Raw genomic sequence first — 14555 nt, 5'->3', positions numbered from 1 at the left:
AGCCTAAAACCCACCTCCTTGTGTAGACAGCGTGGTAAAGTTGTAAATGGCAATTGTGGAGCCGGCATTATTGTGGGCAGTGACTTTGATTTGGTATTTAGTGCCTGGCACCAGATCGCTGACCGTGTATATCCTTTCCGTGGGCGGAATGTGGTTGGAGACCACTGCCCACGAGGAGCGACCATAAACCCGTGACTCGATCATGAAGTAGAGGATGCCACAGCCACCGTCTCCCCAGGAGTCCAGCCAGCAGGTAACGCTCGTCGAATTATTGGTGATCATCTGGGAGTGCTTCGGTTGCACGGGGGGATTCCCCTTCGTGTAGGAGTTGACTATATCGCAGGGCAGTCCGGTTCCAATCTTGTTGTAGGCGGTTATGTACAACTGGTAGCGAGTGCCGCACCACAGGTTGGTCAGCAGATGCGATGTGGTCTTGGCGTCCACCTGCAGCTCCTCCCAATCGCCGTTGTCCCTCTTGTAGTTGATCACATAGCCCAAGATGGGACTGCCGCCATGACTGTTGTCCATCCACTCCAGGAGCAGGCTATCCGTGTAGGCATTTATCACCGTGAGATTGGGAGCCTCTGGCGGCACCTTCACCACAATGTTATAGACGATCTCGTCCTTGCCCCAGGTGTTCTCCACACTGCAGGTGTAGTTGCCGGCATCGCTCGCCTGGCACTCCTTCATGTAGAGGGTGCCGTTCTTGGCAATCGTCTTGCGGGCACTCGTCTCCATGTTATGGCCATCCTGCCGCCAAATGGTGACCGGAGCCGGGGCCCCCACCTTCCGGCAGGGTAGCTCCAGGTGCTCCTTCCAGGGCGTGACTATCCGCTGGCTGAAGGACACGATCCGGGCGGGCACCTTGTTGTTCGGCGGCACCGTCACCACCTGCGTTTTCTCGCCCTCGCCCATCTTGGTGGAGGCGGTCAGCCAGAACTGGTACGTGGCCGACTCCTGGGTGCGCACCGTCTCGTGCATTTCCACGAAGGGACCCAGCAGTCGCTTGTGGGTGCCCTCCTCGCGTCCGCCCTCCAGCATGGACATGTAGAAGGTGTAGCCAGTCTGGCGGAGAAATCGGGGTGTGTATTAGTGTCGGGCTAGGAAAGCCATTTACTTTTAGAGACAGTTTTACACAATAATAAATGATTATGATACACCATTTCTGACAAAGCTGATTGTACTTAAGATAATATCAATAGGAATTTTATGTATCATTTTTTTTTATTTATTTTATTTTATTTTTTTAAGTCTTCATTTTTTATTCAGCAAAGACTACATTAAGTGTGATAAAAACTTTTAAATCTTTAAAATAGGCTTTAATCAAAAACTTAATTAAATTTGTATTCAAAAAAACTTTTAAAATTGTAATTGTATTATTGTCGCTCCTTGGAACCAACTTTGAGCTTGCCATTAGGATTCTTATAAATAAGCAACAGTTTTGAAGAAATTATAGTTATACAAATTTTATAAAGGCACGTTAAAAAAAAAGTGATATGAAAAAACATAGTAAATTTAAAAAGTTCCATCCAAAAAAATTACTCTAGATCCGCTTCTGAATGAATTGTTTCTTTGAATTCGGTTCCGTGCAATCAATTGGCAATTATATATATATTTTACTATTGATCTAATAAGGTTGACCTTGACCAGCCAGGCTTCCCTGACCAAGTCAATAATAACCCCATGGGCTTCGAAAAATAGACTTACAATGTCACCGTTGGGCAGGTCGGGTGGCAGCCAGGATATTATGATTTTCGAGCTCGACGCGGGTATCGCCTTGATGGCCTGCGGGGCGGAGGGCACTGCATTCCACAATTGCGATTGCACAAATAAATGCACGAATATATATGTGTAGTATATGAATAAATGTATATATCAGCAGATGGGTGTGTGCATGGAAATTGCCAGCGCACCAACAACAACGAACCGAGGTGGCTGGCGAGGATTGGGGTGCGGATTGGAGATGGGCAGGATGGCTGGATGGGATTGGGGGGGGCGGGGTGTGGAATGTGGGGTGTGGGGCGTGGGCTGTGCCGCACCTCGTTTGCGTTCATTGAACCGAACGCCACTTACCATCCTCGTGGGTGCGGCAATAAAACGGTTTGGTTTTCATGCCATCGCCTACTTTGGTGTAAGCCAAAACCCAGACCGTGTAGTTGGTGTATTTGCGCAGATTCTCGATGGTGACGTATTGATTTGTTGACTTGACAACCTCCGGATCGGTTTCTGAGCACGTGTAACCGAGGAGGCAGTGCAGCAGGAATACAGCCCGGGGCGGAAGCAGGAGAGACGAGAACAATTAGCACTGATTGGAAATATGAGGACCATGAAGTGGGCTAATTAATTGGAGAGTGCCATAATTTTTCAAAAATAAGTCGACAACATTCTGGACACATTTCAGCGGGGTAATTGACCATCGCAGCGGAATCCCAATGAAAAGGCAGTAATTGAATGGGACCGAGGATTTCCAGTAATGAGTTGTTAAATTGCGAGCTTCTCATTTCATTACATTGACCCAAACATGAAATAATTTCCCGAAATATTTTAACATGTTCATCAAAATTACAAACTGAAAACATGTATTTTAATAACAGATTTCCAGTTCTTATAAATTTGTTTTTAAAATCTGCATCTGTACATTTTACAGTACTCCCAATGAATTCAAACCCTCGGGAAAACCTTTTTAAGCGTAATTGGGAATCGATAAGCATAAAGGACTTACCGTACAGCTCGTCGACCGATATGTAAAACACTTTGTAGCCCTTGATTTTTCCATTTTGGCCGTCAATGTCCGGCGGTGACCAGGTGATATAAATCGATGTGGAGCCTAGGACATCGCACTGCGGCGACTCTGGCGGGGATGAGGGAACTGCAGCAGAGGGAGATGAAAAGGGGAATGGGTTTATTAAACGTTTTTCTTACACTCAAAAAAAGTACCACAAAAATTACAAAATAGGTTACAATAGAAGTTTTTAGTCTGTCTTTAAATGTCTTTAATTTTCAATAAAATTGATTTTTGGTTTACGAATATTAATATAACTTTACCATTTTGCATTTTATATATTTTGCCCGGAAAGCATTTAAATACGAATTTGTCCTACGCTTTCTTTCATTAAATATTCTATTTTTTCTAAATGTCTATATTTTTTTTGAGTGCACACCTGAACGCCGTCGCAAAGTCAGACTGCAGCCAGTCGCCGTGGTCCAGGTCAGATTTCGTGTACGGGCAATTAACAAATCCAATCAATGTGTGCCAGGTGGCCAGCACCCAACTCCCATTACCATCCCCTCCACCCTGCTTCACCTCCACCCCTCGGCACTCACCGTCCTCCATGGTCTGCACGGCAATCTCCTTGCTGGGCGGTCCGCTGCCCTGACTTGTATAAGCCTGGACAATCACGTGGTACTGGGTGAACTTATTGAGGTTGGCCAGCACCGTCTCGCCACCGAAGTGGGAACGCACCTCGACCGTCTTGAAGCTGAAGCCCTGCGTGGGATTCACCTCCTTGTCCTCGGGCGTCAGCGACATCTGGTAGCCCACGTAGTAGCCGAGCAGGATGCCGTTCCAGTGATCCCGCTCCGGAGCGTCCCAGGTCACGAAGATCTCGGTGGAGCTCTTGGGCTCTGCCCGCACGGTGAGCGGCGGACCGGAGGGCACCTCCTCCAGCGTGGTCACCTGCACCACCTCCGAGAACTCGGAGGCGCCCAGCTTGTTCTCCGCCGACATGCGTATGTGGTAGGCCTTCGCCGGTCGCAGCTGCTGGATGTTGATCACGGTCTGGGCTCCGGCTATGGTCAGGTGCTCCGCGTTCTGCCAAATATCTGGTGGCGAAAAGAACTCTAATTATTTGTGTATTATATTTATTAGAAGTTAGTATTATTTATTATTAAAATTTTAAAGTAGCAAGCAACGATTTTTCAATTACATTATTTAAAAGTTTTGTAACTGCATATATTCTAAATTAAAGTATCCGTTTAATAAAAACAGTAATTTGAGTTGAGCCTTTAGATAATTCTGCTTAAAATTTATTAGTGCCTTTTCAATAACATCTATATTTGTTAATTATTTTGGTGTTATATATAATATGTATCCTAGGCGGATACGTAATATACACGTTCATAGTTAACTAGGCGAATACTTAATATAAGAGTTTTTAATTGAATATATTTTGCAGTCAACATTATTATTTTCCCCATTGATTCTTTAAAAGCTTGTAATATTTGCCTAAGATTTTCTCAATTACATTAATTCCATTAAAAATTCAATTTCGGTTTAAATATTAAGCATTTCATATGTAATATCGAACTTTCCTGAAAACTAACATCTTTAATTTATTTTTTCTTACCTGATATTTGCTTGTAGTAGATGTGGTATTCCTCGATGGGACTGTTTCCGGCAAACGGCTGACTCCAGGTGAGCTGCAGACTGCGCGACTGCTGCGAATTGATGCGGAGGTTCTTCGGCTGCTCTGGCACCTCCTGCACAATGAGCTGGATGGACATCTCGTCCTGCCAAAAATCGAATGGGTTTGTGTCAGTTCCGCCTAGCTGATCGGTTGACGATGATGATGACGGTAACGGGGATGGACTTGGGCCGAGTTGGCGCATTAAGAGTTCATTTGCGAGCAGTGAAAGTCATGACAGGCAGCCAGCTGCAGCTGCTGTTCGAGTCTCATTCAAATTGCCATAAATTAGGGTTACCAGCAGTTTCTGAAGGGGCAGAGGGATGGGATTCTGGACCAACTTGCAGACAGACGGGGATGGGGCACAAGTTTTCTGACAGTGTGTGAGTTGTGCGTGCTGTAGTTTGCCAGACAAAATTATAGATTTTGTACACACAAAACAATGGGAATTGGTAGGTCAAATGTTAAATTTTTTTAAAAAGTTTATCTGCCCATATAGACGTTTCAATTGAATAATCAAAAGATTGGAGTGCTTAGGAAACATATTCTTTGAGCCGAAATTGGGACAACAAAATAACTTATTTTAAAATAACAATATAATTTACTTTAAAACGTTATAAAACAATAGAAAAGGTGACTTGATATAATTAAGCAAAGTTAAATTGAATCCTTTCTTATTTAAACAAAATTATACTTTTTAGAGCATACTTTAGGCACCATTTTTGAAACATCTATTTATTTCGCTTTCTTCAGTGAATATTTAATACATTCTAGACATACTAAAGATTATTTTGACTCATTCGAAATGTTATTTATCCGCGTGTATTCCAGTGATTTATCACTTTCATAGAGTGACTCCGTAGCAACTACCGATCGAAATAAACTAGAGCTTGGCTCGGCCCAATTCCATTAGTCCAGCGTCAGCTTGATTTAAGTCAGCCCGATACATAATAATATCACGGTGTTGTGTGCCACACAAAAGTGTCAGCCTTGCAACTTACCTGTCCGAATGCATTGCTCGCCTGACAGATATAAATGCCCGTATCCTGGCGATATGTGTGCGAAATGCCCAATTCGGAGACCATGCCGTCGTCGAGCACTTGATCTCTTACTGTGTAGCTGTGTGTGTGTGTGTGTGTCGTGTGATTTATATGCAAGTAAATGCATTTAAGAGACACACAGATAAAGATACAGATGCAGATACAAGTACAGGTACAGATGCAGAATCAGACCCAGATACAAATGCAGATGGAGATGCAGATACGGATACGTGTTTGCACAACGTGAGCGATGCAATGCAATTTTATAACAACGTTTTCCACGTCGTTGTGTTGGTAGTGGTGGTGGTGTGGCAGTTGTAGTTTTGTTGACAAAGACGAAGACGTACGAGTCCGAATTGCACACACACACACATACACACATGTGCATGTGCAGACGCACCGACACGGACACACGTGGCATGGCATTGGTGTGCGTGTGCAAATGGCATAAATAAATAAAACGCATGTGCATATTCAGTTGTTTGCCAAGCGAAAGGCAGGTGGGCGGTCGAAGTGGTGTTGGTGTGGGCCGGAAGAAAAGAGAAAGCCGGAAATACATATACATTAAAACACTTACGATACACAAATACACAAGGACACAAGTGGGCACTAAAATGCAAGCAGCTCAACTATAAGGCCAGTGAAATGGCATTTCTAAATGGCAGTTGCAAGTTTTCTTTGCCTTTGTAATGTTCATCGAAAGGAGATACTTGGAAAAAAATAGTTATCATCTCAGAATTAAAAAGGATTGGATTTTAAAAGAGCCATATTAAACTTTGAATTCTATGGCCTGACCTATTTTCTGTTCTTTTAATTGGCAACTTGAGAAACTATTATCTACAGCTTGAACCACTTTTTATGTCTTCTCATAAAGTGTATAGTTTATTAATTTATAAAATATACTGACCCATTTTCTGTTCTTTAAATTGGCAACTTGAGCAAAATGCTTGAAAAACTTTTTATATTTTCTTAAAAATTATATAGTGTATAGAAATTATATTCTATTTATTGTTTTAAGTTATTCCTTTGTATTTATAGTCTTAAATTATTCCTCTCCAATAGAGAATGAATATTCCTGATTTTGTAGGTTGTTAAATATAAGGCTTTTGTTTTTAGTTGTATTTTATATTGACATTGTATTTTGAAAATCAAATCGAAATTTTTTCAAGTGCTTAGCAAATACGAAAAGGAATAGAAAGCCCTTGATTAGAGTCTGGAATATGAGAATTCTCATTGCAAAAATATGAGGCAGACACAGAGAGACTCAGAACTCATTGCCTGGTGAAAATTGAGTTAGGACTTGGCCAAGTACTGGTATCCATGCCCAGGACCAGAGCCTGAACACAGACCGAAATCCAAGCTCCGAGAGAACTCCTTTAATTAAAAGCAATTTGTTGTTTGCAATCGACTTGGAATTGATTTCGCCAGGACACGCAGACAACCAGGGGTGGCAAAGGACCACAAAGGGGGGCACTCTTACCGGGAATCCAGCGACTCGTCGAGATACTGTTGCGTTGCCTGGATTTTCCATTTGAAGTCGATGGGATTGTCGCCCTGCACGTTGCACTGCACATGAACCTGCTTGCCCTTGGCCACCGAAATCTGTTTCGTCTTCGTCTGAAAGTGGGCGGGCACTGTGAAGGTAAAACAGAGGCGTGGCATGTGGCATTAGATATGTTAGATATTGACTAAAAAATAAAAACTGGGTTTTTATAGCTCAAATATCGATATTAAAATTGCTTGGAAAACTATATATTTAAGAACAACTTTTATTCTCAAAGTTTTAAGCTTTCATTTTTGTGTTTACAAAAATTTTGCTCAATAGTTTGATTGTTATTTTTAATAATGCTAAATTAACTTGTAAAAATATTGGAAAAATAATACCATTGGACAAACAATTCTGAAGAGAATACTCACCATTAACTTTAAGGAAAATAACCTTGCTGACTCCGGAACCTATGTTATTTTTGGCCTCGCACAAGAAATGTCCTTGCGACTCCTTGCTGATCTTCTTGAAGAAAATGGTTCCGTTGGGGAATAGCTGCACTGTGGGCTCGTAAAGGAAGTCCTTGTACTCCCCAGGCGTTGGTCCGATGGCCTTTTTCCAGGTAATAGTTGGCGTTGGATAGCCCGACGACTGACAATGGAGCAGGACATCCGCCCCAGCCTGGGCACTCGAGTCCTTTGGCTCCAGGATCCACTTGGGCGGCACATTTACGGTTAGCGGTACAGTAAACCTCTCGGTGCCCGCAACATTGCTCGCTATACAGGTGTAATTCCCCGAATGATCTGAAGATATATGCTCAATAACCAAGCTCGCCGAGTACTCATCCAAGCGGCGGAACACCTCATTGCTGTCACAAAAATAAAAGATTTAACAGAAGTTTGTAAAATATCTATGTTGAGGTTGCTTTTATATTTTTCTCAAAGTTTTGATTTCATTAATGCATATAACATTTTATAAGTTGTTAGAATTATGATTGCGGTTTAAATAAACAATTTTATTCTCATAATATATATTTAATATAATAAATATTAAATTGCTGTATATAAATATAACTTTTGATAGTCTTTTTTTAAAGATTACCAATTTTTTTAAGTTCTTATAAATATAATATATTTCTATGTTTTATTATTAAGTATATTAATTAATGTGAACAATAAATAACCAAATTTAAAATTTCCATTACTTATGAATAGACGAAGTCGTTCTTCTATAAATATTTCAAGTGATTCCTACATTTTTCAAAATAACAAATGTAAAAAAATATAAATTCGACTTGGCTTACCCAGTGCCGATCAGAGGTTTTCCGTTGCGTTCCCAGCGAAAGCTGACGGGCAGGTCGCCTTCAAGGATCTGGCAGGATATGGCCGCCCGCATTCCCTCGCGGAGCATGTTCGTCATAGCCTGTATGGGCATTATTTTCGGAGGCACTGCAATCGGAAGGAAGCCATTAAACATGAAACTCAAACCGTAAACCGTAAACTGAAAACCGAAAACATTCCGCGGGCAAAACGTTGAGTGTCGCGCAACTGGCTAACAATTGCCATGGCAGTTGGCTTGAGCATAAAACCCAGTGAGCCCGATAATCAAGGATGGGTGGGAAGGGGGCGTTAGTGGGTAGTGGCAATTGTGGGCGTGGCACTCGCATCAATGCAGCTGCGGCTTAGCAACAGCTGCCGAGTAAATTATTATAAAGAGTGAGCAGGAGGCGGATGACGAGGCGGAGTTGCCGCAGACAAAACACAAAAGTCAATGACTTCATTGTGGGTCTGCCAGGCCCACTAGCCGCCCACCGACCACCCACTAACCACCCACTAGCCACCCACAACCGCCTGCATGTGCATTAGTAGGGAAAATAGTTGCTGTTGCTGATGCGGCTGCATAGTTTCGTTCGCCACTCTAATTGGAATAGTTTCATTGTAGCAGCTGCAAGCGGCTTTCTGCAGCCTCTACTTCTAATTTTAAATATTGGCAAACACTCACCCAGCACTTGGATCTCCACGTTGCGCCGCGAAGTCTGCTTCTGTTTGTTTTGGGCCATGCACGTGTACGTGCCCGCATCCTCGAGGCGCTGCAGTTGCTCGATAATTAAGGTGCCATTGTTGTAGGCACGCTGCCTGCGATTTATGGGCAGCGTTTGGCCATCTTTTATTTTTTACCAACCACCCGAGCGAAGAAAAAAGGGAAAGAAATTGGAGAAAGCGAAATGGGGTTGGCAATTAATTTGGCTGTTCACATAAAACAAAGTTATGCGATTTATGACCGGTCATATAGCATTTGGTGTGGTGTCTGCATTTTTTTTTTGACTAGCTTAATTTATTTGCATACACCAGCAGAGGAGGGGGACACATTTGTTAAGAGCTTTTTGATTAATAAATAAGTAAGGTAAAGGTAGATTTATTGGTGCCTTTGGGGCTAAAATATGAATGTTTTTGAATGTATATCTATCTTTATATTCTATAATAATCTCTTATGTTTTATAAATCTGTTTTATTTGGAGAAGATGGACTTAAAAGTATTTAACAGACTTGAAGTGGCTGCTTCGTATTTATTTCACCTCATGTTTCAATATTTATCCACTTCAATTGAGAACTCGCAAGTGTATTCCTTTCTTCAGGGCTTGACTCATTTATTTATTATTATTATTTTTCTTTTTGGCAACGTTCGCCATGATAAACACGAATGCATGTTGACACGTTTGTTTGTAAACGCGCAAAGATAATAATTAATAATAATAAAAAACGCGGGTATTCGAATTTAAATTTATTTCGGTTGAATCCAAAGAAAAACAGTTTTGAAAAAACAGCGTTCATTTTGTAGTTTTAATAATTTTCACTGATATGCGCAATAACAAACATACCATTTTTAATAACAAACAACTGGCCAAAAGGCAAATAAGCATAAAGCGAAATGTCAAAATGACCAAAAAATAAATCAAATATATTTTGCACACATCGCAGAGCATCACATATCCGAATGGGCACAAAGATATATTTATATTTGGCTCACCTCGTTCCCAGTGAATTTTATCGATGGGGTAACCAGCCACGGGACATTTAACAATCAAATCTGAGCCAGAAATGCCTGTTATTTTTGGCATTTCGCGTATGTAAGGCAATCCATAGATGTTCACTTTGGCGCTGTGCGAGACTCTGGAAATAAAACATTGGCAGACGTTTAGATTCGGTTTGGAGATGGGTTCGTGAAGGGGACACAAATAAATTGTTACTCAGAATATTCGAATCACATTTTTTGACTATTTTATCTCCTGAATATTACCCCGGTCTCTTGTTTTTGTTTTAATAAATAGTACACTTGTAAAAATCATAAGCTATTAAATGTATCTTTATGTAATTTCCGTGGCCTTTTAGTTTTAAGTAATGTAAAACTTTCCTTTCATTATTTTTTCCTAAGTACGCAAATAATTCGAAAAAATTTATTTATTGCGATTGTAGCGACTATATCATATAGCTTCTATAGAAACGATATATGAAAATAATAAGAAAACAAATAGCCTTCCTGGTTTTTCAACACCTACGCATATAACTCAAGATATAGTTAGTTCTTAAGATTTGTAAGTCAGGGATATGTAGTCATTAGTCTTTATAGCTTTAAGGGTTAATAATCTGCAATCCCTTTCTTGTTTTCCTTAATTTACAGTTAGTTTTTCATTATTGTACAAGGAATTGTGTCGTAATGATTTTATTTTATATGAAAAAATGTTTTTTTTTCATTTTGACTGCAATATCTTTTGTATTCCAGTTAAAATATTTAAATACCAATATCCTGCAGACTTATTTCATATTTTCGTGCAGGCTTTATTTATTTATTCCATCTCTAGAAGGGAGTTGCCTTGGCTGCCTCAGCAAATTGTTTGGACTTTATGCCGCTCCCCTGCCTGCAAACAATGCCCGCCCATTGTGTCTAACAGCCTACCATGTTTTTATTTTTTCCTATGTCGCAAATAAATTTATGATTTAGCATGGAAATGCTTTTTATGCCCCTATCCGAGGCTATCCAACATGGCCAACCCATGCGGCCAATCCACCCTTATAGGAAAGTGCACTCCGTGTGTGGTTTATTTATGGAACTGCGGCTACTCACTTGCCAATTGCATTCTGGGCCGTGCAGGTGTACTCCCCGCCGTCCTCCTCCTTGACGTTTGATATATTCACGTGGCTGATGACATCGTCGTGGATGGTAACATATTGACCCACTAAAAAGCGCGAGCTGTCTGGTATCTGAAGAGGGGGAATTCGTTATCAGAGTGGGCCAATTAGCAAAACTCTTCTCGGCGGCTCGGGGAAATCACGGAGCAGCAAGGAGATATGAAAAATTCATGTAAATCGAATTGATTGAAATTGCATCAAATTTGCAGTGCCGCAAAAAAATGGAGAGTCAGAGTGGGACTCCCTTGCAAGGAAAATGAAAATTTATGCAAATAAAGGAAACAAATCCTTGAAAATATAGCCAGGCAAAAAAGGCCACAAAACAGAAATTCCTGAAACGAAAAAATTCGAGTGGAACAGAGTAAAGCCAAGCAAAAGATGGGCATCCCAAGTATGCACTACAGTTCTACAGCTCTCAAGGGTTGGGTTTTTGTGTGTTTTTCTTTTTTGGAAATTGGGCAATGGGAGAGTCGGTTTCTAAAATATTTATGTATATTCCAGCAGATGAAGATGAATGTTACTTTGATAGCAGTACAGTAACTGTGACAAATATCTGGGCATTATATCAGAGTTTGCAATGGCGGTTTAACTATCAGCAAATGCTTTAACGGAAACGGAAGTACTGCCTGCATTTCCGTCTTGAGCTCAGGCGAAGTTTGGTGGCTAAACTCACCGGAAATCCGTCCAGGGACCATGTAAATTGAGGCAGTGGATTTCCGGTGGCGACGCACTTCAATGATACCGTGGGTCCCGGCTGCAGCGTCTGCTCCGAAAACCAATAAAGCAGTTCCGGCGAGGCATCTGAAATGAACATTAAGAGGGGAAGACGGGGGAAGTCAGTTCTGAAACTTTGTACAAATGAGGAGGATTCTGTGGGAAGGATGTGAGGCTTTCATTAGTGCCCGTTGAAAAGGCTCTGCTTCACATGTGTTTTAGGGTTTGAGCTTCTGTCTTTTCCCCATCCTTTAACTTTACTTTTTTGATTGCAGAAAGATGATTGCATCGATGGCTTGCTTCTTAATTATGCACATGAATGAGCTGGCTCTGAATGGATGTGGGAATCTTCATTAAAATATCATTCAAACGAACGAGGAAAAAGATATACTTTCAGTGAAGTTCGATGTTGTGTCGTTGTTGGCAACAGGAATTTTAAAGAAGAAAACTGTTATCGACAAGGTTAAGTTAATTAAATATATCCCATAAGTTATTGCTTAATAATGTATAGTTACTTAAAATCATTTGAAAATATGAGTAATAGATAGTTGTAAAAAACACGAAATAAAATTTTTAAACATTTGAAGCAATTTAAAATTCTGTAGCCTTATTTTTCAGATTTTCAAAGCTCAATGTTTAAATTTGATACTCAAGTAAATTCCAGTTTTAAAAAAATATAATAGTAGTCAGCAAACCTGTGTTTTTACACAAAATAATTTGTTTCTTGGCAAACTTATTGTTGTGTAGTATTATAACTTTTTGTACAAAAATCTATGCTATTATCATAAACTACACATCTTTGCAGCCTATAAAACTTTAATGAAATTTGGGATAAGGAAATTCCCATCTCGTTTTAAAACTTTCGGCAGCTGAAAGCAGACTTGCACTTTTCTTTTGCCTGGCATTTGCTTAGCCTTTATTGCTTTTCCTTGCGTATTGCTTATGTTGAGCCAAGGCAAACGGAAAATGCATTTGACAAGCGAGCAAATGCTATCCAGCTGATGGAAATTGTATCAATTTCCTCTGGCGCAGTGGCAGGATTTTTCGGCTCTGGCGTTCCCAGTTATAAGCTGCCATATTTATTTGCTCTCGCACACACCGCACGAGGCGTACGAATACAGTTGCAGCGTTGACACAATTGCTGCCATATCCGGCCGCTTAATGGCGCTTTTCTCGGTGACTGGGAAGGGGGGAGGGGGAGGGGAGGGGGAGCTTGGGCTTTTAACACCGAGAGGCAAAAAGAAGGGGGATTCTACTTCCACTTCCTGATTTTCCCTCCTCTTCTGTTCTTCATTGTGCAAAAGCATGCCAATAATATATCGAAATCAATTTCCGCTTGCGCCTAAAAGCAAATCACAAAATGTTGCCAAAGCGACAGAGCGCGAATGTGTCTGCTCAGATGTTTATGCGGGATGGAATTACGAGATAACACAAATTGGTAATAAAGCCGATTATCCTTCCGATAGGAAGTGTCCAATCTGGGTTACTGAGCGGCTTTTTAGTTATTATTTGTGAGAGCTTCTGTGTTTGGTCGAAATCATTAAACAAATAAAATCGAAAAAGTACACGATTGAAATAATATTGTATTATGTATTTCAAAATCTAATTATTTAAGGCAATCTGTCAATTTAGGATTATAAAAGGCTAAGCAACTATTGATCTTTAGAACATCTGAACCTCTGTAATTCAGAGTTTATTTTTAAAGTTAAAGTTAAATCTTATCATTGTTTATTATATAATTTATTTCTAATATGGGGATTTCATCATTAAAAAAATCATTTCGTTGCACCTGGTATATTTATTTAAAATATTACTTAACATAATTCCAACAACTGGCTCACATCTGTTCCCCACCGTAATTCGCATGATCCGAGATTAGAATTAATCTTATTTGGGTCACGCATAAACCACTCCAAGCGGATTAATTTATCCTGCTCCTGTTCCGCGTGTGTGTTTGTGTGTGGCCCTAAGGCAGCTAAGCGATATAATGTGTACCCCCTATCCGAAAAATGCTCATTTCCCCAAACCCCTGCGACCCCATGCCCCACTGTTTAGTGTCTGCGGCTAGATTTTTAGTGCTGGTAATAAAATTAAGTCGTCGTCGCTGCGTTTTATGGGCAGCTCCTCATTGTTGTTGCTCCACTGTGATTTGTTGACGTACTTGTTGTTCCTGTTGTTGTTGAAAAATGTTAGCAATTTGCTAAATTAGAAAATAATGAAATGCAATTATGACAAACATTTATTCGTGTGGTCTGCGGTCGTCATTCGCCGGCTTCGAGGAGGAAATTACACATTTGATTGAGATGAGATGTTGGGGGAGTGTGTGGTGTGGCATGGCGTTTTGTGTGTGTGTGTGTGTGTGCGTGGGCGGTCGTAAGTGGTTATTAATGGCCATAACGATGGATGGCCAATTTATTAGCCCCAGTGGGCGGTGCCAGTATTATTACTTACCACCCAACTGCAGCTCGGCCGTGGACTGGATCTGTTCCCACTCGTTGGACACGAAGCACTGGTACATGCCGGGATCCTCTTTTTGCACTTTCTTGATGATCAATCTCGGCGGATCGGTAAGGATCTGTATTGGGAAGGAACATACAGTTTCGATAATTAAAAGGATATAACTATATAAATATAACTATTTTTTAAACAAACAAATTATTTTAATCCGTTTAGTTATTATAGTTTAATGGAATCTGTCTTTGGCCTTAAAAAACCTTCATAAAAT

The 14555-nt window shown here is 40.7% G+C and overlaps 1 protein-coding gene across 8 annotated transcripts in view; it reads right to left on the bottom strand.

The window, feature by feature from the left end:
* The window catches only part of LOC108037094 (Down syndrome cell adhesion molecule-like protein Dscam2), a 47413-nt gene that overhangs the window by 2993 nt on the left and 29865 nt on the right, over positions 1-14555 (bottom strand). For 6 of the 8 annotated variants that reach the window (XM_017113561.1, XM_017113562.1, XM_017113559.1 and 3 more), the window contains exons 12-26: positions 14282-14405; positions 11790-11917; positions 11052-11188; positions 9957-10099; positions 8931-9092; positions 8233-8377; positions 7361-7797; positions 6924-7077; positions 5405-5522; positions 4347-4509; positions 3325-3840; positions 2723-2869; positions 2074-2226; positions 1708-1802; positions 15-1065 (exon numbers count right to left, since the gene is read on the bottom strand). In XM_017113561.1, the coding sequence (XP_016969050.1) occupies positions 15-1065; positions 1708-1802; positions 2074-2226; positions 2723-2869; positions 3325-3840; positions 4347-4509; positions 5405-5522; positions 6924-7077; positions 7361-7797; positions 8233-8377; positions 8931-9092; positions 9957-10099; positions 11052-11188; positions 11790-11917; positions 14282-14405 (3673 nt within the window). Of the gene's footprint in view, positions 1-14; positions 1066-1707; positions 1803-2073; positions 2227-2722; positions 2870-3324; positions 3841-4346; positions 4510-5404; positions 5523-6923; positions 7078-7360; positions 7798-8232; positions 8378-8930; positions 9093-9956; positions 10100-11051; positions 11189-11789; positions 11918-14281; positions 14406-14555 lie in introns of those variants that run through there. The other 2 variants (XM_017113563.1, XM_017113566.1) reach the window with 2 other exon arrangements.

This window comes from Drosophila rhopaloa, unplaced genomic scaffold (assembly GCF_018152115.1).
Source record: "Drosophila rhopaloa isolate 14029-0021.01 unplaced genomic scaffold, ASM1815211v1 contig_163, whole genome shotgun sequence".
Taxonomy (NCBI): Eukaryota; Metazoa; Arthropoda; class Insecta; order Diptera; family Drosophilidae; genus Drosophila; species Drosophila rhopaloa.
This window is presented reverse-complemented; position numbering and strand designations above follow the sequence as displayed.